The sequence below is a fragment of the Acinonyx jubatus genome, chromosome F2 (assembly GCF_027475565.1).
Source record: "Acinonyx jubatus isolate Ajub_Pintada_27869175 chromosome F2, VMU_Ajub_asm_v1.0, whole genome shotgun sequence".
Classification (NCBI taxonomy): Eukaryota; Metazoa; Chordata; class Mammalia; order Carnivora; family Felidae; genus Acinonyx; species Acinonyx jubatus.
This window is the reverse complement of record NC_069394.1, coordinates 3,435,308-3,458,743: the sequence shown is the minus strand read 5'-3', so window position 1 is coordinate 3,458,743 and position 23,436 is coordinate 3,435,308. Positions and strand designations below refer to the sequence as shown.

Genomic DNA, 23,436 nt, shown 5'->3' with positions numbered 1-23,436 from the left:
GACGAAGTGGCACACTCTTGATAATCACTTGCTCTGGGTGATGGGCTCATTGTACTATTCTCCTTAATTTGTATATATTTAAGTTACTTCATAATAATTTTCTAAACTGAAAGTCTTGGAGGTGCATGAACACACACAGACACACACACACCACAAAATCTACCTCATACCCTAGAGTCTGTCTTACAAAAACACTGGGAATGGAAAACAGCAGCACTTTTCATACCACGGGGACGCAGAGAAAGACAAGTCCCTGCAATACTTCCTCACTGTCAAAAGAAGCAAAGGCCGAATGCCAAAACGAAATAAGAGATTTTAAAAAGGATTAAGAAGCTGAAATCAATTTCATGACTAACCAAGCCATGAATTCTAAATGACCCAATTTAACGAATCTCAACACTAGGACATCAAGAAGGTTTTATCACTTAAACATCGGGCAAATATCCCTATGCTGATTTTTTTTTTAATACATAATGATACAGTTCCTGCCACAGGCAATTATGAGTAAGGCTGAGCACAAATTTTCTTAACACTAAATAGCGTACAAGCCACAATTTCTATGTGATTCAAACTGCTCCTGCAATAAAAGGTGACGCCCTTTATTCTTAAGACAGATTTGCAACATATGACCAAGTGATAACATTTTCAACACTCTTGCATTCAGAAAGTTCTCCCAATTTGAGAGTTTGTTACGTCAACAATTGCCTTTAAGCAAACCCATCTGCCCTGCCAGTCTCTTTTGTAAAAGCTCCTGGGGAAGACTGAATCCCTCACTCAGGAAAAGGCTGATCTTCATACACAGCACATATACACAGCATATTCACAAATCCTCATACACAGTAACACAAGATTAAAATGATAATACGCAGCCCTGTGAGCTGGCCAATACAACACCGTATGCTTCTGTGTGCCTACCCTCACTTTCTGTAACCAGCTAGGGAAAATGCTCATTTCAAGAAATAGAAATACATTTCAGGTCCTGAGAATACAATTTACTTTCATCCGCAGGTTCAGGGTTTGAGAACATTTCCATCTAATTCTCTGAGAAACGTTTGAAGTGGTCCAGAGCAACAGCGGAGATGAAGTTTAAAGTGATTTCTATTTCTTATTAAAAATATAGCCAGCCAACAGTTATCATTTTTACTTTATTTGATCGCACTTCTTTACCTTCGGTCTCAACCTCTTTCACAAAACGATGGCAAGTGTCCCCTCCCAAACAAAAGGCTAAAAAAGTACCGAATCACTTGAAGATGTGCTCGTTTGCTGTACTTTTTAAAAGAAACCTATCTTGTTCATCTCATTCAAAAATTAAGATCAAGAAATTCTATTCGACAACTGGCAACCAACACACGAAGCTGTAGCCGCTCACTAGGCTTTGGGACACCTGCCGCATGCCGGCCAGGGGACACAGTGGGAGTCGGGGGCTCTGCTCCCACAGGGCACACAGGCTAGTGTGGAAAGCATGTGTGAAACCATCGCCCCAACTGATTTTTAAATGCACGTGCAAATTATGGAAGGTGCCAGAAGGAGGAACAACAGGATTCGATGAAAGAGGAAAGATAAACAGGTTCCACTTAGGCTGAGGGACCCTGGGGGACCTCTCTGCGTAGGTGACATTCAGCTGAGACCCAAGGGCGGCTGGCAGTTAAACAGTGAGGAACAGGGAAGAGCGTCCGGAAGGAAGCCTCCGACCCTGGACTCTCAGATGTTATGTTTCACAGGACACATCAGACAACTCCTGGTGACTCACAGAAGGCCTGGGTAGCCGGCTCTCCCTCTGGAGCCGGCTTGCAGTTACATTCAAAGGGCACCAAAAAAAGGTAACTGGAAAGCAACGGCGACCTTGCCTACTGTCTCTCTGAAGCACGGTAAATGGGGATTCTATTCAGTGTGCAAGTGGAAACTTTTAAAATACCCTTTATCCTCTCTGTACAGAACAACTGTGTGATTGCTCTAAAAACTCTGCCCTTTTCCCGAGCACTAACCTCCTCCCACGAAACCTCTCTGGAAGGTGGCTGAACTGAGCCTGTACCCACCTTCACAGCCCTATCTCCTCTTCCACCAACAACACTGAGCTTTTTGAACGTAAATCCCACAGGCGTCCATGACTTGCCGGTTATTTCTGCCCTGAACTCCAATCTCTACCACCAGGGCCAGGACAGGAACCAGCCAAAAGAACGCCAGCCCCCAAGCAAAGCACCACTCTTTGTTTATTAGATCATCATAAGTATTCTCGTAAGTACCCAAGGGCAGGCGGGGGCTTGGTCGTTTTGAACCCCATCCATCGCCAACCACAGTGTCTGACCAGGAGGGCAAGTGCTCAAACGATGCACGGGGAACTGGGCCAAACAGTTGCAGCAGTGAGACCTCCAATACCTCTGCTGAAGTCCTTGGGGTCCAGCGACAGGCTGTAGCCGGGAAGCGTCTCCAGGAGCAGCTTGTAGCAGGCCCTCCACCCGGGCTCCGAGATGCTCGGGGCCACGCACTGCATAGCGGCCACGCGCTTGAAGAACGCGGACTTCCGATGGAAGCCAATCAGCTCGTAGAGCTCAGAGAGGATGCTGTATCGCTGGATTTTTTCTTCTTCGGAGAGCTGAAGCACAGACAGGAAGAAAAAGCTTTTGAGAAATGAAACACATAAAAAGAGCTTTTTCATAAAACAGAGACACAATGAAACGCTGAGGCAGGGCCAGGCCGAGTTCCCACACCCTGAAGACACCACCCGGAAAAGCACAGAAACGGTGATACACACAAGTCCCAAAGCCTTTAGGAGACCCATCTCTTCGAGTTCATCCTGTCCTTTTGTGAGTAAGGCCCGTAACTCTGGAACAAAGGCATTTGTTACGTAGCACACGGCATCCACTTTTAGCTCCCTTAGAAAAGAAAAGGAATGACAGTTCACCGAGACACTAGGACTTCGGAAGGGACCTCCATCAAACACGCAACTTTTCAAAGCAGAAAACATGGAGCCACATAACCAGACAATGAGTGGTTAACAACCACAACACCTGACTTGGGCTTCAGCCTTCACACTTCCAGAAAGTTTTCTTTCATCCATGACCTGCCTGGACTCTCCCCACACGCCCGTGGTGCAGGAACAACTTCTGTTTCTCAAATGGCAGCAAATCTATTGCACCTCAATCATTACAACAATCCCATCAACTATTTGTACCCCAGCTCACAGATAAGGGAATCTGAAGCTCAGAGAGGTATTAACAGCTATGTAAATCACACAGTCCAGAAGTGTCAGAGACCAGACCAGAATTTGGGTCAGGGCTCTGCTGACCTCACTGTGCCACAGCTACCTGTAAAGAGGGAGGCTGGTCCCCACCCACCCTGCTGCTCAAGGCTATGCCGCTTAAGGAGGTGGTTCAGTCCCTCTGCCGGCCCTGCTGATCAGCCTGTTGCCCAGATACCTCTGTGAGCACAGAACCACAGCCTGGCGGCCCCACCAACTTGTGCTCCTCAGTGCCCTCTCCGTGCCCACCTCCATGGTCCTCACCTGGGCCCTCACCTGGAGGACGAATCTAAATGGTCTCCCAACCAGTGTTCGAGACCTTCCTTTATCCACTCACAGACACGCGCCAGACCGGTGTTCCTGGGGCACAGCTCAGAGCCCGTCACCCCTTCTCAGAAACACTGGGAAGCCCCTGGGTACTACAACCACAAACCCAGAGCCCTCTCTGGCACACCAGTGTGCCCTCGTAACCCCAGGCCCGCTGCCTACCTGTGACCCAGCCAAATGGGACAATTCTGACGTGTGTGTTTTCTCATTCTGTCGACACCTGTTCACTGAATGCCTTCTGGAGTCCACCGCCCCTGGGGCTGGGCTCACGACAGGAACAGAACAGGGAAAGACGCCTGCCCTCAGGGAAGACAACAGTGAAGAAATGTAGGAAGAACTGCTCAGAGTTGATGAAACACAGATGAGGGCTGACTCTCCAGGAGGTGGGGATGAAGGAGGGGTCAGCCAGGCCCGGATATTCCAGGCAGAACAAGAAAGTAACAGGCAGGCCCGTGTCCCCCCACGGCAGCAGCCCACCCAGCACCCCTCCCAGACTCTGGGCCTCCTGCTCTCCGGTGTGAGCAGCCTCTTCCTTCCCTAAATCCTCGCCGCCTTTCTGGATTCCACTGCGTCATCTCCCTCTTCTCCTGCATTAGTCACATTCACACTCAATCTCCGTCCCCCACCACACCCCCCGTACGACCACTGGACATTTTCTAAAGTGAAAGCATCATTTTTTTTTATATTTCATACAGGATTTATACATAGAATATATAAAGAATTCTTACAATTCAATAATAGGTAGACAAGCAACCCAACTTAAAATGGGCAACGAGCGGGCGCCTGGATGGCTCAGCCAGTTAAGCGTCTGACTTCAGCTCAAGTCATGATTTCTTGGTTCGTGGGTTCGAGCCCTGCGTCGGGCTCTGTGCTGACAGCTCAGAGCCTGGAGCCTGCTTCGGATTCTGTGTCTCCCTCTCTCTCTGCCCCTCACAGTGCTCGTACTCTGTCTCTCTCTCTCAAAAATAAACATCTTTAAAAAAATTTTTTTTAAAAAGGAGATACACAAATGGCCAATAAACACATAAAAAATATTCAACATTAGCCATCAGGGAAATGAAAATCAAAGCCACAAAGATACACCATTCATACCCACTAATAAGGCTAACATAATAAACACGTAATAATAAGTGTGGAAAAACTGGAACCCTCATACACTGCTGGTGGGAATGTAAAATTGTGCAGCAATTTTGGAAAACAGTTTTGGTGGTTCCTCAAAAGATTATACAGAGAGTCATCATATGACTCAGCAATTCCACCCCAGGTATATAGCAAACAGAAATTAAAATATATATATTCATTGGGGCGCCTGGGTGGCGCAGTCGGTTAAGCGTCCGACTTCAGCCAGGTCACGATCTCGCGGTCCGTGAGTTCGAGCCCCGCGTCGGGCTCTGGGCTGATGGCTCAGAGCCTGGAGCCTGTTTCCGATTCTGTGTCTCCCTCTCTCTCTGCCCCTCCCCCGTTCATGCTCTGTCTCTCTCTGTCCCAAAAATAAATAAACGTTGAAAAGAAAAAAAAATATATATATATATAAATAAATATATATATTCACACAAAAACTTGCACATGAATGTTCACAGCTGCATTATTCATAATAGCCAAAAAGTAAAACAACGTGAATGTCCATCAACTTAAGAATGGACAGACGACACGTGGTATATCCAAATAATCAAAATCGTTTGGCACTAAAAAGAAAATGAAATACTGATACACGCCCCAACTTTGATAGACCCTGAAAACACTATGCTATGTGAAAGACAGAGATTATATTGTACGATTGATTCCTTCTTTGTGAAATGTCCCAAATAGGCAAATACAGAAAATAGAACGGTGATTTCCCAGGTTTGGGGTGAAGCAGGGGAGAAACACAGAAGGACTGCCAATGCGTGCAGGATTTCTTTTCAGAGAGGCATTATTTTTTATATGAAATTTTTTAAAATTTTTAATTGAACTATAGTTGACCGAAAATATTAAATTAGTTTCAGGTGTACAAATAAAGGTTTGACAATTACAGACCTTATCAAATGCTCATTATAATCAGTGTAGCTACCATCTATCACCACAGAGGGTTTACAGTATCACCTGACCATATTCCCTCCGCGGTACTATTCATCCCTGTGCCTCACTTATTTCACAGCTGGAATTTGGTGCTTCTTCATCCCCTTCACCCATTTCCCCCATCCAGCCACCCCTCTGGCAACCATGAGTTTATTCTCTGTATATATGAGTCTGTTTGTCTTTTCACTGTTATCGTCTGTTCATTTTTTGGGGGGGGGGTTAGATTCCACATGTAAGGGAGATCATATGTTGTCTTTGTCTGACTTATTTCACTTAGCATAATGTCCTCTAGGTCCATCCACATTATTGTGAATGGCAAGATTTCATTCCTTTTCATGGCTGACTAACACTGCAGTGTGTGCATGTGGGTCCACAGACAGACACTTGGATTGCGTCCACACCTTGGCCACTATAAATAATGCTGCAATAAACACAGGGGTGCATGTATCTTTCCAAATCAGTATTTTCATTTTCCTCAGGTAAACGGCCAGAAGTAGAATTACTGGATCATATGGTCCTTCTATTTTTACACTTTTGAGGACCCTCCATTCTGTTCTCCAAAGTGGCTGCACCAGTTTGCATTCCCACCAACGGTGCACGAGGGCTCCCTTTTCTCCACGTGTTCACCAACACTTTTTTTTTTTTTTGTCTTTTTGATAACAGCCGTTCTGACAGGTGTGAGGTGGCATTTCATCGTGGTTTTCATTTGGACTTCCCTGATGATGAGTGATGCTGAGCACCTTTTCATGTGTCTGTTAGCCATCTGGATGTCTTCTTTGGGGAAAATGTCCATTTAGGTCTTTAATCAGATTGTTTGTTTGGTTTTGAGTTATATGAATTCTTTCTGTTTTGGATATTAACCCTTTATCAGATATATCATTTGCAAATATCTCCTCCCATTCACTGGGTTGCCTTTTTGTTTTATGGTTTCCTTTGCAAGTGCAAAACCCTTTGAGTTTGGTGTGGTCCCAACAGCTTATTTCTGTTTGGCTTCCCTTGCCTGGGGAGACAGATCCAGAAAAGTGTTGCTAAGGCTGATGTCCAAGAGATTACTGCCTATGTTTTCCTTTAGGCATTTCATAGTTTCAAGCCTTATATTTAGGACTATAATGCATTTTGAATTTACTTTTATATACGGTATATAAGAATGTGGTTCAGTTTCACTCTTTCGCATGTAGCTAGCTGTCCACTTTCCACAACACAATTTATTGAAGAGACTGTCTTTTCCCTATTGTATGCTTTGGACTCCTTTGTCATAGATTAACTGACCATATAAACCTGAGTTTATTTCTGGGCTCTCTGTTCACTGATCTATGTGTCTGTTTCTGTACAAGTACCATACTGTTTTGATCACTATAGCTTTCTAGGATAGTTTGAATTCAGGAAGTGTGATGCGTCCAGCTTTATTCTTCTTTCTCAAGACTGCTTTGGCTATTTGGGGTCTTTTGTGGTTCCACACAAATTTCAGGATTCTTTGTTCTAGTTCTCTGAAAAATACTATTGATATTTTCATGGGAATTGCTTTGAATCTGACATTTTTCTGGGTAGTATGGAGTTTTAACAATGTTAATTCTTCCAATCCATGAGCATGGTATATCTTTCCATTTATTTATGTCATCTCAATTTCATTCACCAATTTCTTATAGGTTTCAGAGTACAGGTCTTTCAACTCCTTGGTTAAGTTTATTCCTAGGAATTTTGTTCTTTTGATGTAATTGTAAATGAGGTTGTTTTCTTAATCTTCCTTTCTGTTATTTCATTATTAGTGTATAGATATGCAACAAATTTCTCTATATTGACTTTACGTCCCACAACTTTCCTGAATTCAGTTATTAATTCTAGTAGGTATTTGGTGGCATCTTTAGGATTTTCTATAGATAGTATCATCTCGTCTGCAAGTAGTGACAGTTTTCTTTTTTTCTTACCAATTTGGATGCCTTTTATTTCTTTTTCTTGTCTGACTGCTGTGGCTAGGACTACTAGTACCATGTGGAAAAAAAGTGACAATAGTGGACATCCTGGTCTTATTATTGATCTTAGAGGATATTGGCTGTGGACTTGTCACATATGGCCTTTGTTATGTTGAGGTATATACTGTAAAGTGGAAGCATCATTTCACATTCACACTGGTAACCTAAGTGAATTACAGTTGCCCCACATGTTCACCAACACTTGATGTTATCAGTCTTTTCCATTTCAGTCATTCTGGGGGCTTCAGTTTGCATTTACCTGATAACTACTAGTGTCAGACATGCTTCCATACAATTACTGGCCGCCTCTATATCTTCTATCATAAAGCATTTGTTCAAATTTTCTGGTCATTTTTTTAAAGTTATATCATTTGTCTTATTACGGAGTCATAGGAATTCTTTATATATTCTCAATGTTCTATTTTCCCAGTCTGATGCACATTTATTTTCCAAAAGGAGTCTTTTGATAAGCAGACATTGTGAAGGAGCTCAATTTATTAATTTATCAATTGTAAAGTAGCTCAATTTATTTTTCTTTTATGGTTAAAGCTTTCTGTGCCCTTGCCGAAGAGACTTTTGCTTACCCCAAAGTCCCAGATATATTCCCCTATGTTCTCTTGTAGAAGCTTTATGCTTAGGTACAGGATCTATGGGGATGTGGATTTAAAGGACAAGGTCTTTGCCCTCTTAGCATACAGTACCAGCTGCAGAGAGATGCCAGCGCAGTGAGGTGCAATCATGGGCAGGAGACTAAGGAGGTCTACACAGGAGAGGCAGGAGTACTTAATGCTTTCAGCACATACCTGTAAACTCCCAGACCATCAACTGTATCCTTTGGTTTTAAATACGGTAAAAGATGTTGGGGGATGTAAAATATTAGTAGTCATAGCCAGTATGCTCACCGAGGCCACCATCTAAAATAAGGATGACAGCCAAGGCAAGATGAGAAGCCGTGGCCTCTAATCCCTCAGAGTTCCCACTGATTCTTTCATGGACACTATTAAGGATGAAAGACCAGGGGCACGTGGGCGGCTCAGCTGGTTGAGCCACTGGCTCTAGATTTCAGCTCAGATCATGACTTCATGGTTTGCGGCCTAGAGCCCCACCTGGGGCTCTACGCAACAGCATGGAGCCTGCCTGGGTTTCTCTCTCCCTCTCTCTGTGCCCCTCCCCTGCACACCCATACTCTCTCTCCCTCAAAATAAACAAACATTAAAAAAACATTTAAAGATGAAACACTGGAATACTCTCATCGGTAATATACTCTTTGATTCTTTATATCATTTGAACATAATAAGAAACAAATGATAAACACTATAAATAGAACTACAATCACTTCAAGCCCCAGAAAATCTTGGGCACAACTGCTTCAGAGCCCCCGGAAAACACTTGACTGAAAAGCCCCTCATTGCCCATGGGACCTGTGAAAAGCCATGTTAGGTCAGCAGAGACATCCACAGCACAAGAATCTGGGGAATATAAAAGAGTCCCAGGCAAAATTTTAGGCCACAAGCTTCACCAAATTTTGATATGAAATCAAATTCCCAAATTCATTTCAGATCTGCTGCTCTTTTAGGGAGTATGAATCAACACATCTTGTTCTAGTTTTTCAATAGGCTGCATGGCCATGACAGCTGAGCCCACAGGGCCCAGACATTTGCATGAAGTTCCAATGGAAAGTAACTGAAAGATTACTCAAGACAAGTAGCTTTATTCATAGGACGGGCTCTGAGGAATTCCAATGCTAACTTAACCATTCCCTCCCCAACTTGAAAGCACGTTCACACCCGTTTTATCCACTGGAAACAAAGCTGTGCTATTAACAAACAGGAAGCTGGCTGTCTGGAAGGATGGGATAGGCACAGGAATCAGAAAGACCCAAGTGCCAGTTCCAGATGTGCACATCACTAACTCTGGCGCTTTCCTTATTAATGCAGGTAATAAAATCCATTCATGACCATCGGGAAGACTAAATGAAATACTGTGTGTGGTCAGCACAGGCTTAAAACTCCTAGTGAGTGTGCAGGAAATGGGAAATACCATTGTTAACTAATTAACGCCTTTGATGTCACTGGTGTTAACTCAAAATTAGCCAGCCAGAGATGTTCCAGAAAATGCCTCAACGGCCATCAGCCTTCTCAAACATGGGAACCTGCGGGGACCTGACGAATAAGGCAGCGGCAGTCGCTGTGAGACAGCCCGGTGATGGCTCTACCAGTGATGACTATGACATAGCAGGGCAGAAAACCGTGGGGACCGTACATTCTCAAGTGTGGAAAACACATTCTGTTTCTATCCACATTTATTTCTAGCCATAATTATACAGAGAGAAAATATATCTTCAAAATTACACAAAATTTCCATACATACGTGTCAAAACAGTTTGGAAAGGAAAGAACGTAACTTTCTTCCCTGCATCCCAAAGCAGGGTTACGAGGTTTGTACCAAGGACCTTTCTTTAAAAAGCATCTGCTAAAGTAACTGGATCCATTTTGGGTTTTAATCATTCAAAGGGAAAGGATTAAAAACAAAACAAAACAAAGTTACGTAAGCCCTGGTCCCTCGATGGTTGACAAGGTCATGGAGGAAACAGACAAGCCAACAAGAAATCAGTCTCCTGAGTTCCCAGTGCCCGAGAAGAAGAGGGATGGAGGGAGGGGTGGTACTGGGGCAACTGTGCCCAGCACTGTTAGGCAGGTACCTAAAAGGCTCCTAGAGCAGGTGCATACACCATGTGCCTAACACCTTGACAAACATTAAAGAGAGATGAAACTTTATAGACTATCAACCCTTGGTAAGGATGCTACCCAAAAGTGCTAGAGCACTTGACTTTGCTCATCTCAGTTCCCTTGATTTCATTCTTAGATAATCTTAAAAACCAAGTCACCTGGCCTCAAGAAGCACTGCCTGCCTTTACCAACTTTGGGTTTAGTGACCGAGCAAGCTTATGCGTAACTGGACAAACTCTGACTGTGTCTTTCTCAGCATCCATTCTTTAATTCTGAAGAGTCCTGAGTTGAAGTATATCCACCATAAAATCTATTCCTTCCAATGACAAGTCACGGAGCCCGGAATTAAAAGCCAACTACATAAGTCCATATACAACCAAACTGTCACCCACCCATCATCACTTTCTTAATATTATCTCCTGCCTGACTGTAATAAACACCTCCCTCCACCAAGCTCATAAAACACAGATTTGTCTCCTCAAATAAAATGTAAGCTCCATAAAAGAGAAGACTGTTTCATATTCACCTCTGAATTCCTAGCATACTACAATATCAATGAATATAATTATGAAGATAGCTTTTTCCTCTAAAAAATCTTTTTGGATATTTAAATGAAACCTTGGGAGAAAGGCAGCGTTGATATATTTGGGCTCCAACATCCTGATTCAGAACCATATGAGGACCTTTTTGTATTAACTGTTCATTGATGCATTCAAAACACAATTTCTCATTCCAGGAGGATTTATGTATTTCTGCCAAGAGTTTACGGTCACTCCCATGCCAGGACAACTTGAAACTAAATCCTCAGGTTGGGTTGTTTTTTCCCTTCAAACAAGATTCAGAGTTTCCTTATTTTCTTGCTTTGAGGAGTGGGATTTTTTCTTCTAGGTCTCCCTTTCATTAAACATAGCTCAGGGAAGGTCTTGGCTTTACAGATGGGTCTGCCACCTGATTCCCAATGGGGGCCGCCCTGAAGCTCACCTCCTGTCCCTCCTACGTGGGCTGTTGAAACCATGTTCCCAGAGGTAGGTGGCATTTGCTGCCTTCTGAGACTCACTTACCTTCCAAAATTCATGCTTTGTAGTTGTTTTGGCCCCAAAGGATTTCCCCCTTACTTTTTTGCTATGCATCTTGAAAAGTTGGGGGGAAAACTTTACCTTTTTTTTTTCTAATATTTATTTAATTGGGGCAGAGCGCAAGTGGGGGAGGGACAGAGAGAAGGGGACAGAGGATCTGAAGCGGGCTCTGCGCTGAGAGGCTGACAGCAGTGAGCCCGATATGGGGCTCAAACTCACGAACCTCAAGATCCTGACCTGAGCTGAAGTTGGACACTCAACTGACTGAGCCACCCAGGTGCCCTGAAAAGTTTTATCTCTTAATCAGCATATTTAAAAAACACATGCAAAGAGGGCTTTTGAGAGTTTCTACACCACGATATTGCCCAAACAGAAAATACACTAGTTTTCCTCTAAACATACATATCTAAATTTTTCTTTAACTATTAACGGACATTTTTTAATTAAAAAATAATTAAGGGATGGGGCGCCTGGGTGGCTCAGTCGGTTAAGCATCCGACATCAGCTCAGGTCACGATCTCACGGTCCATGAGTTCAAGCCCCGTGTCGGGCTCCGTGCTGACAGCTCAGAGCCTGGAGCCTGCTTCAGATTCTGTGTCTCCCTCTCTCTCTGACCCTCCCCGCTCATGCTCTGTCTCTCTCTGTCTCAAAAATAAATAAACATTAAAAAAAAATTTTTTTTTAAATAATTAAGGGGGCGCCCAGGTGGCTCAGTCAGTTAAGCATCCGACTCTTGATTTTGGCTCAGGTCATGATCTCACAGTTCATGAGACTGAGCCCCACACCCGGCTCTGTGCTGACAGTGTGGAGCCTGCTGGGGATTCTCTCTCTCTCCCTCTCTCTCTGCCACTCACTCACGTACTCGCTCTCTCTCTCAAAAATAAATAAATGAACTTTAAAGCAACTAAAATAAAATAAAAATAGATAGTTAAGGCCTGCCATAGACACATGAAAAAATGCTCAACATCACTCAGTATCAGGGAAACGCGAACCAGACCCACAACGAAATATCACCTCACACCTGTCAGAACGGCTAAAATCAAAAAGACAAAAAATGACAACCGTTGGCAAGACTGTCAACAAAAAGAAACCCTTGTGCACTCTTGGTGGGATTGGAAACGGGTGCGGCCACTGTGGAAAACAGCATGGAGACTCCTCAAAGACTTAAAAACAGGGGCGCCTGGGTGGCTCAGTCGGTTAAGCGTCCAACCTCGGCTCAGGTCGTGATCTCGCAGTTGGTGAGTTTGAGCCCCTCGTCGGGCTCCATGCTGACAGCATGGAGCCTGGCTTCAGATCCTCCTTCCCCCCTCTCTGCCCTTCCCCTGCTCATGCACGCGTGCGCTCTCTCTCTCAAAAATAAACATTTTTTTAAAAATTAAAAATAGAAATACCGTATGGTCAAATAGTTCCACCCCTGGCTTTTATCCAAAGAAAACAAAAACATTAATTTAAAGATAGACGCAACAAAAAAATAAAAAATAAATACAAAGTAAAAAAATAAAGACAGATGCACCCCTCTACTTATTGTAGCACTATTTATACTAGCCAAGAGATGGACACAACCTAAGGGTCGACTGACAGACACTCATGGATAAGCATAGCGTGTGGATGGTGGGTAAGGAAGACACAGACATATATACGCACATACACAACGGAATACTACTCGGCCATAAAGAAGAGATGGGGTTGTGCCACTGCAACAATACGGATGGACCTGGAAGGTATTACGCTGAGAGAAGTCAGTCAGTCAGAGAAAGACAGATACCATAGGTTTCCACTCATTTGTGGAACTTGAGAAACTGAACAGAAGACCATGGGGGAGGGGAAGGGAAAAAAGAAAGTTACAGAGAGGGAGGGAGGCAAACCACAAGAGCCTCACGGATACTGAGAACAAACTGAGGGTGGATGGGGAGGAGGGAGAGTGGAAAGCGGGGGATGGGCATCGAAGAGGGCGCTTGTTGGGATGAGCACTGGGTGTCGTATGGAAACCAATTTGACAATAAATTATTGTAAAAAAAAAAGACTGGAGTTTCAACGACAGAAATGATAATACTAATTCACTCACTATAAAATACGTCTTCACATTCAGAGAGCAACATGGCGGGGTCCTCAGGGACAAAGGATTTTATGAAAATGCTCAGCTCGGGACAGGCGTCCTTGGTGAGCGCCACAGCCACGCAATCTGGCTCACTCGTGCCACCTGACTGGGATGCTCCAAAGGCGCTTCAACCTCCACCTGCGCAGAGCCGTCCCCACGGTCCTCCTCCCACAGCTGTCCTCCTTGGGGCCCCTGGCCGCCTGCCCCCACTGGCACACACACCTTCCCACACCCCCGCCCAGAGCTCAGCATCGTCCTCGCACCCCCAGCTCCCTCACAGCCTGTGATCAGGGACCACTTCCTATCAAGCATACCTCCCCTGACAGCCCTTCACCAACACGCGGCCTGAAACGGGCACCATGCTGCGCACTGCACACGCGTTAGGTCGCTGACACTTCACGACAGGCCCGGGGCATCAAAGCGTTAGCAGTCCAACTGATTAGAGAAATTCTGTTTCCTCAAGTGAGCCGTCCAGGTCACACAGCTACTAGGGGGCAGAGCTAGGATGAAGCCCCACCTGACAGCCAAACCTCAAAGCCACCTCCTCTAAGTCACCCCGTCACCCCCTGCCCAGCCTTCCACAGGTTTCCAAGCATTCTACACGCAAAGAATGATCCTTCACAGCACAGTAGGCCCTGGCTTAAAGTCCTCAGGCTGTACACTGCTCAAAGGATAACCCTACGGGAGGCTGCACACAGCCCACAAAGCCTGTGGCGGTCGGCTTCCTGTCACCTCCCCCGTGAGCCTCCCGCACGCCTGTCCAGCCGGCTCTGTGTGCCTCAGACCCTAAGCGCCCACCCTCCCTCCCACCATGGGGCTCCCCGCTTGCTAATCCTCTGGCCCAGAATTCAAATTCTGTAGAACCCTGGACTCCCACGCAGGAGTACCGTACCACGTAAATCTCAATCACACAGTGGACTCCACGGTCACCCTCTTTGACACAGACCCAGGGTCAGCTTTCAGAAAAAGGCTTTCGTGGGAGGAACCCAGATCTCGTTCTTTTTATGTGACTTCTACCCATTGAGCCGTAGTCAGCGCTCGTGGCTCTGTTTCAACAGATGACTGGCAAAATATTTAGTAAGCTCACCTCAGCAGGCCATGACGAGCATATTAGAAAATATCAAATTGGCTGTGCCTACAAATGCAGCCAACCAACACGGCCATGGGGGAGAGAGCCCTCGTTCTCACAAGTGCCGTTCGATCATTTACACCTGGAGGTGTTTAATAAACACAAGTGCTAATCAGTCAAGCTCCCGAACATGACCCTCTTCAAAGACATACGAATCAGGTTTCGAGTACAGCACTCTTACCAGAAATTTATTTTGGAACAGATAGCCCTAAGCTACTCTATGCATCTGACTCAAAGCATCTGACTAAATTCACCCAAAGGATTAAGGTGAAGCCATCCTGAATACGCTCCCAGTAGGACCCACACAGTGCCCCACCCAAGGGTCTGATTTCTCGCCATCACATCATGTGCTCGGGTAGCTTAACCTGAGTCTGGGTTTCTCGTTTATAAAATGGGGGGAAAGAGGCAATTGCAAATAGATTCATTTAACAGATATAGATCTGGCACTTACTGTGAATAAAATCCTAGGAATACACAGATAAATGCCCTCAGGAAGCTCAGCCTTTCCATTTACAATAGCATTGAAAAGAATAAAATAATGAAATAAATTTAACGAAAATGCATAAGACCTGTACACTGAAAACAACAAAATACCACTGAAAGAAATTTTTAAAGACCTAAACATATGGAAGACACCTCATGTTCATGGGATGGAAGGCAATATAAAGACGTCAAAACTCCCCGAAGTGATCTACAGATTCATCCCGATCCCTATCAAAATGCCAGCTGGCTTCCTTGGAGAAACTGGCACGCTGACCCCAAAATTCACACAGAAGTTCGAGGGACCCAGAATAGCTGAAACAATCTTGAAAAGGAAGAGCAAAGATAGAGGACTCACACTTCCCAACTTCAAAACTTACTACACAGCTACTGTGATCAAGTCAGTATGGCACTGGTACAGATGGACATATAAATCAGTAGAATAGAATCTAAAATCCAGAAAAAAACCTTACACTTACAGTCATTTTTCCACAAGGGAGCCAAGACCAATCAGTGGGAGAAGGATGTGTAGTCCACAGAGGGCGCTGGGACAACTGGGTGTCTACCTGCCACAGAAGGAGTCTGCGCTCAACTGTGTACCATCAAAATTAACTCAAAATGGACTCACCGATCTAAATGTAAAAACTAAACCCATCAACTTCCCAGAAGGAAACGGTAAATCTCTGTGACACTGGATCAGGCTACGTTTCCCTAGATGCAACACCAAGAGCATGAGTGACAAAACAAGCAACAGGTAAACTGACTTCATTAAAATTAACATCCATGCTGCAAAGGACATCATCAGCAAAGTGAAATGACAATCCACAGCAAGGGAGAAGACTTGTGCAAAGTGTCTATCTGATAAGAGACTAGTATCCAGGATACAGAACGAGCTCTTACAAGTGAATAATAAAAAGAAAACAAAACCCAATTTCCCAAAAACTGGCAAAGAATTTACGCACATATACAAACAGCCCATCAGTACACGAAAGGCTGCTCAACGTCATTAGCCATCAGGGAAATGCAAACCAATGACACAACACTACACACCCAGCAGGACGGTTATAACCAAAAAATGGACAATAACAAGCATCAGCACGGATGTGAAGACAATGCCGGTGGACACGTACAATGGGGCAGCTGCTTTGGAAAACTGTCTGGTAATTCCTCAGAAGGTTAAACACAGAGTCGCTGGATGACCCAGCAACTCCTCCTTGGCATATACACCCAACGGAACTGAAGACACATGTCCTCATGAAAACTTGCACATCAGTGTTCATAGCAGCATTCTTCAAAACAGCCAAAGATGGAAACAACCCAATTTCCATCGACTGATGAATGAATAAGCAAAATGGGGCCTATCCACACTGTGGGAGACTATCCAGCCCTGAGACAAGAAGGAAGCACGGGTTCCTGCTACAACACGGATGAACCTTGAACACGTTATGCTCAGGGACCCAGCCAGACACACAAAGACCAATACTATCCTTTTAGGTGAGAAGTACGTAAGTGTTCATTGTACGACTCTCATAACTTTTCCAAAGGTTTAAAATCTTTCAAAATAAAATGGATTACACATTAAAAACACAAAGTAAGGGCATCTGGGGTGGCTAGTCAGTTAAGCATCGGACTCTCGATTTTGGCTCGGGTCACGACCTCACAGTTCGCAAGATGGAAGCCCGTGTGGGGCTCTGTGCTGACAGCACGGAGCCTGCTTGAGATTCTCTCTTCCTCTCTCTCTGCGTCTTCCCCATTTGCACGTGCTCTCTCTCTCTCTCTCTCTCTCTCTCTCAAAATAAATAAATAAACCTTAACAATACAAAATAATTTCTCACAGGAGGGTTTTAAGGATTAAAGGCAGAAGCACGTGTAAAGCTCTCAGCATGATGCCATGCACGTCCGCACGTGGTCACTGCTGTCACTGCCACTGGAGGAGGGGTGCCAACGCCCACGAGCACTGCATTTGTCACCGCTGTCTCGCGTCTGCCGTCCAACAGACGTTAGCGAGACCTGCCCTCTGACAAGCGTGCGTGGCCCAGCGACCACAGAGATGACTAAGACAGTCCCTGCGCTGGACTCCGCAGGCATTACCAGACTTTCTCAGTAGAGATTTAGCACTTTAATGGCGGCTCCGTTTTTAAGCAACTCCCAGGGCAAGTAGCTTCGAATTTTGAAGAGCCATTCTGTTTATGCATTTACTTACATTCTGCCCCACTCTAAAAAAAAAAAAAAAAAAAACAAAAAAACTAAATCAACTTTTTAAACACAACTTAGCAACAATAACAACAAAAAGACAAAAGTGGGGCGAAGAGAAAGTGAGGGGTGCACAGTTAAATGAAACCAGGGGAGGTAAATCATAACGCGGGCCACGACGTGTGTACCATGATTCAAAGCGGACAACAGATTCTGACAGCTGACGTGGAAGAGACGAGCTACAAGAGCCTGGCGCCCACGACACAAAGATCTGTGTCAGCTGCCGGCCCGTCCCCAGGCGGGAAGCTCTGCCACAGCCTTCTCACCTCGGAGCGCCATTCTCAGTGCCCCCGAGTTAAATGCAACCGCGTGCGAGGCACCGTCTCTGTCTCTGACTCTCCCCCGGTGTCAGCCCTCGCCCTGTGTCCTCACTTCACTGGGCTCCCACGCCAACGAGTGAAGCCAACCCCGTGGCCTGGAGCGCGGCTCCTCCCCTGGAGCCCAGTTGGCGGCAGGGTCCCCCCCACCCCCCCGTCTGCTCTGCTCCCTTCTCCGCAGCCTTGACTTCTCACCAAGACATTTCCTCCTATGCCTGCTGCCCACAAAACCCCTCTGCCATATCCAAGAACGCCGTGCCGTATCGTGTTCAATCAGAAATTTCTCCGTTCCCTCTCGCCTTTCCCTTCTCCGGGAAGGAACTCGACTTTCCTCCTTCCCCACGCAACCATTTCTTTTCCTTGCGAGAGCTGTGAATCCCCCACGTGCCATCCGGAAAGCCGGGTGCCCTGCTGGCCAGGACTGACACGTCTCGGCCTCACCTAGGCTGTATCTTTACACTTTCCCCTTCTATCTTAAAAAGGCTCTCCTGAATCTCCCCATCCCTCTGATTTGGGGCTTAATTTGACATAAAGTTCTGAGGTCACAATTATCATGTGCATATCTGCCTGCTTTTACTGGGTTTCCTTAGCAACAGCTTCATTAAGGAATTGCAGCCAGACGTTTAAAGAGGCTGTTCTATCTGAACGGAGTAGCCTGCACAAAATTCAAATGGCTCTGAGGAAAAAACTAACCAGAGACAAAGCAGTCGCGGATCATGAGCCAAAATGTTCTTCAAGCGGCCCAGAATCATTCCTGAGCATCAGGTCTACGGCAGGCATCAGTGCTGGGATGACTGCACACTGGCCCCACAGCACACTCGCCAATCTGGTAAGCTGCTGGGCTTTCTCCAAGTTTCTCAAACAATTTCTTACTACCACTTTCTCTTCTTGTCACCATTTTCTACTAATTAAGAAATTAATTTCAGCCACCTGGGTTGTCCGGGGAAAGCTCTGCGATGCAGTTCACGGACCTCAGACTTCAGAGTCACAACCAGCTACGTTTCAATACCGGTGGTGGTGTTTACGAGGCAATCCTGGCACGGGCACGCAGCCAACTGGTGTCCTCAACTTGCTCTTGCCTACAACTGGCTACAGTAAACTACTTCGCAAAGTTGCTATGATGACACGGTCAACATGTCTTCACGCCTAGTTCAGGGCCCGTAATAAGCTGGCTGCGTAATTAGTTTCAGGTATACTCAGGGAGTTTCCGTTCACCTGATGACGGGGATGCTCTCCCTCTCCCTTGTCCCCGCCTGGTAACAGAACTTCTGTCGCTGGGATCAACGCCACCAGAGCAGCCTGGCGAGAACATTCCCCAGCTCTGCATGATGAAGCACGTCCTTTTCCGCTGTAGAACCGCTCACGGTCGGTAGCCATTTATTTTGTGTATGTCTCCTGCCTGCTTCCCCCCTAGACTCTACACTCAAGCGGTACAGTAAGCCCAACCATGTCTGTCCTGTCACCCACTAAATATTCTAGGGCTTGCAGACGGCAACACGGCACCTGGCCTCTGCCAGGGAAGGTCATGTGAAGGAAAGTGTCAGCAAGCATGCCTTCCAGAGGCCCCTTCACCGCTGAGCTTGGGATCTGACTCTGGACACGTGACATAACCCTTCTCTAGCCTGAGGCTCCTCTTGAATAAATAGGAATAACTGCACTTAAGTACCCAGGGTTATGAGAACTAGTAACAAATTCACAACCTAGGAAAGAGCCTCAACAAACATGAGCTGCCTTTATTGCTCCGATCCACGACCGATGGGGCAGACACATATACAGAGCGCTTTCTATGCGCCGAGCGGTATGTTGAAAGCACTCGCCGTGTATTACAGTAACGTAATGTACACTTACAACAAACCCGGGAAGAAGCAAACAGTATCCTTCCCGTCTACAGACTCGCAAACAGGCTATGGGAGGTCACACGTTAGTCCAGGGTCCCGCGGCCAGGAAAACAACGGCAGGAACCCAGGTCTGGGGTGCCAGCACTGGCAGCCCTTCCCTGACTGCTACCATTTGCCAATGACGCCCACGCATCCAAGACACAAGTTTACAGTCATTACATGAAGTGTGTGCTACCATTCGCTATGAGAGACAATTATCGCAAACCCCTTGCACAAACAACGTAAGAAATGACACGTCCCTGGACCCAAACACGAGGAATTCTGCAGAAACCCTCCCCAGCACCACTAGATTCAAGCATGTTTCTTATCTGTTTCTATGTCTGCACAGGGCTTCTTAAAGCAGAAAGTACCTACGAGACTCGTTACCTCCGTTCCTTTCAAACCTTCCACAGTGGCCAAAACCACCGCCAGGAATAAATACAACTCATCAGTTCTACAATGGCACCCATGTGATCAAGAACCGAAAGCCTATTCCATTTCAGAAAAACCCGAGACCCTTTCTTTTCTTGTTACTCTAAAGTCCCAGCAGAGCTCATTATTTTGCTGCCCCGGCAAGCACACATGGGAGAGACGTCAACTGTGGCAAAGTGTCGTGTCGGGGGAAACTGAAAGGGCCGCGCCCCAGAGCACCTCACGGCACTCACCCCAACCCGCGTGTCTCTGCTGACCTCTGGTGCTGTCCCTGAGGACCGAGCCAAGGGGCAGAGGGCCGTTCCACCAGCACCAACTTCCCAAGCATCGTCAGCAACAACACTTTATTTTACGAAAGATGTGTACTCCTACAGCCACCTGCAAAGACGGCGTCCCGGCAAGCCAGAATCGCCGACATTCATCCGAGAGGCGGCTCCGGCCACACGGCCCAGCGAGCGAGCGTTAAGGCCTCCGGGGGCCTCCCCCGACCCGGCCCCCGGCACCCAGCCCGTGGTCCCGTGGCTTCAGGTCTTCTGGTGACCGCTGGAAAGCGCGGCCCACCCTCCACTCTGCTCCCCCCACCCCGCCGAGGTGACAGCAGCAGGGCGGCTGCAGGGCAGACACCACGACACTCCCGGACATGGCGCAGCAACTCTACACCGAGCCCCCCAACCACCGCGAGGGCCTGCTCCCCCGTCACGTCACAAAGGAAGATACTGAAACACAGCGATTCTGCGGAAGGTTGCACAGCGAACCAGGGGCAAAGCCAGGACTGAGCCCAAGCCTGTCTGACCGCCCTCCACTCCTGCACGAATCCTCAGTGTGAATTCCCACGAGGGCCCCCACCCCCCTGATGAGCCCGTGTCTCCACACTCACTCCGGACCCACGACAAGGTCTGGCCCCGGCCTGCCTCCTGAGCGTCTCCCCTCTGCGGTCCCTCAGGAACAAAATCCCTCGGGCCAGGAGCGACCGCCACTCAACAGCTCGGAGTCTCTGGGGTGCCGTTTCCCTGACACCAAATGGCCCCAAACAAAATGGTGGGATTTTTCTTCTTTCAGTTTGTCTGTACTGGGTTTACTGGCTCTCCTCTGTTTCTGTGTCTCCCTTCTGTGTCAGGCCTACAGCTGCTGCTTCTTACTGGTTCCAGCAGCCTCCGTCTACACCTGAGCTAAGAAATCACTGTGCGGGGTGCCTATGGGACTCAGTCGGTAGAGCATGAGACTCTTGATCTCAAGGTCGTTAAGTTCAAGCCTGACACTGGGTGTGGAGCCTACTTAAAAAAAAAAAAAAAAAAAAAGAGCCCTGATGCCTATTCTCGTTCAAAACATAAACTGATTCTAGTCTCTCTCCCCCTCCCACCCCCGAGCCTCCCCCTCCCCCTCGCCTGAGCCTCAGCCCACATATCTAACAGGCTTCCCGTCACACCCACGGCCGGGTCTGTCACCTCTGCTCCAAAGCACCCTCCACAGCCCCCCTCTCAGAGCACAGCGCGACCTCGACCTTGCAGCCACAGCCTGGGTGGCATCCAGCCGACCCTCACGCAGTCGTCACCACTCCCTTTTCACCACCCACGCGTGTTGGCTGTCCCGCCTCTCAGCTGGGAGCATCAGGACTGCTCACCAAGCACTCTTCCCCACCTGAGACAAGGGGATCCTGTCATTCCCATGCCTCCAAGCCCTTTCCTTTAAAACCCACTGTCAGGGGCGGGTAGGAAGCTCAGTCGGACGAGCGTCCGACTTCGGCTCAGGTCATGATCTCGTGTTCATGGGATCGAGCCCCGCTTCGAGCTCTGTGCCGACAGCTCGGTGCCTGGAGCCTGCTTCGGATTCTGTGTCTCCCTCTCTCTCTTCCCCTCCTCCACTCATGCTTTCACTGTCTCTCTCTCTCAAAAATAAATAAATACTAAATAAATAATAAACATTAAAAAAAATTTTAGGGGTGCCTGGGTGGCTCGGTCGGTTGAGCATCCGACTTCGGCTCAGGTCATGATCTCACACTTTGTGGGTTCGAACCCCACGTCGAGCTCTGTGCTGACAGCTCGGAGCCTGGAACCTGCTTCCAGTTCTGTGTCTCCCTCTTTCTGCCCCTCCCCTGCTCACTCGCTCTCTCTGGCTTTCTCAAAAACTAAATAAACATTAAAAAAAAATTTTTTTTTAAATAAATAAAACCCACTGTTGGGAGAATACACTGCAAACCCTTCACCTGGCCAGAAAGACCTCCATTTCTGACTTGGGCCCCCTCCCTCAAGCTCCCTCTCCAGCCTGTCTCCATCTGGCCTGGTTCCTTCCAGGGAACATGCCGTCTCAGGTTTCAGACTCACTCCTGCTGAGCCATCCTCCTGGAATGCTTGGTCCCCCCTCCTCCTCTCCTGGCTATCTCCTATCCAGCCTTCCCGTCCCAGCTTGAACCTCCCAGCCTCAGATGGCCCCTGACCCCACACCCTCCACCACCACCAAACTAGCTCAAATCGGTTTGCCACGCTCCCTTGTCCCCTGTTTTTCAGTCACCCCACCACCAGAGGTCCACCTTTGCCATGAGGCTGTCAGCTCGAGGAGGGCAGAACCTGCCTTCTCCCCACCCCTCCCCCGCCCAGCACAGCCTGTGCTCAGCAAAGAGCTTTGCCACTAGTTACCTCTGTCCCACTCCCAGCCATAGGTCCTTATAGAAGCTGCTGAACTTTGAGACTGGGTGGCCCTGTCCATACAAATCCAAGTTAAATTAGCTAAATGTCTCCAATCTTTCTAGACTACCAACTTTGTGATTTTGCATTAGCAACCTACAGCTAAATGTTCTAATGACTTTGTTTTATTAAAATCATATCCAGATGCAGACTGAGTGGTATTTCTTGAGTGCCTACTGTGTACCATGAGCTGTCCAAAGAACTTTCCCAGACTTTGTGTTTTAGAGACCTAACGACCCAGCCCGGGTTACAAATGGCAGTCGCGCCACAAGTGACCAGAGTGAAGCAACAGGCAGAGCTGGACCAAGGTCACGAAGCTGGCGAGAGACAGAGTGGTTTCTCTACTCAAGAAAAATTTTGAAGGGCAGAAAACTCTGAATGTGGGGGGCACCTGGGTGGCTCAGTCGACTGAGTGTCCGACTCTTGATTTTGGCTAATGTCATGGGACTGACCCCCACATTGGGCTCCACACTGAGCGTGGGTCCCTCTTGGTATTCTCTCTCTCCCTCTCTCCCTCCCTCTCTCTCCCTCTCTCCCTCCCTCTCTCTCCCTCTCTCCCTCCCTCTCTCTCCCCCTCTCCCTCCCTCGCTCTCCCTCTCTCCCTCCCTCCCTCTCTCTCCCCCTCTCCCTCCCTCCCTCTCTCTCCCCCTCTCCCTCCCTCCCTCTCTCTCCCCCTCTCCCTCCCTCTACCGCTCTCCCCGCTCACATGTGCTCTCTCTCCAAAATTTAAGAAAAAGAAAAGAAAAATCAGAATTCTGAAAGTAAAGTATC

The 23,436-nt window shown here is 47.1% G+C and overlaps 1 protein-coding gene across 8 annotated transcripts in view; it reads right to left on the bottom strand.

Annotated features, from left to right (window-relative positions):
- TRAPPC9 (trafficking protein particle complex subunit 9) overlaps positions 1-23,436 on the bottom strand; it is a 566,520-nt gene that overhangs the window by 488,871 nt on the left and 54,213 nt on the right. For all 8 annotated transcript variants that reach the window (XM_053208248.1, XM_053208250.1, XM_053208253.1 and 5 more), the window contains one exon: positions 2,377-2,593. In XM_053208248.1, the coding sequence (XP_053064223.1) occupies positions 2,377-2,593 (217 nt within the window). The remainder of the gene's footprint in view (positions 1-2,376; positions 2,594-23,436) is intronic.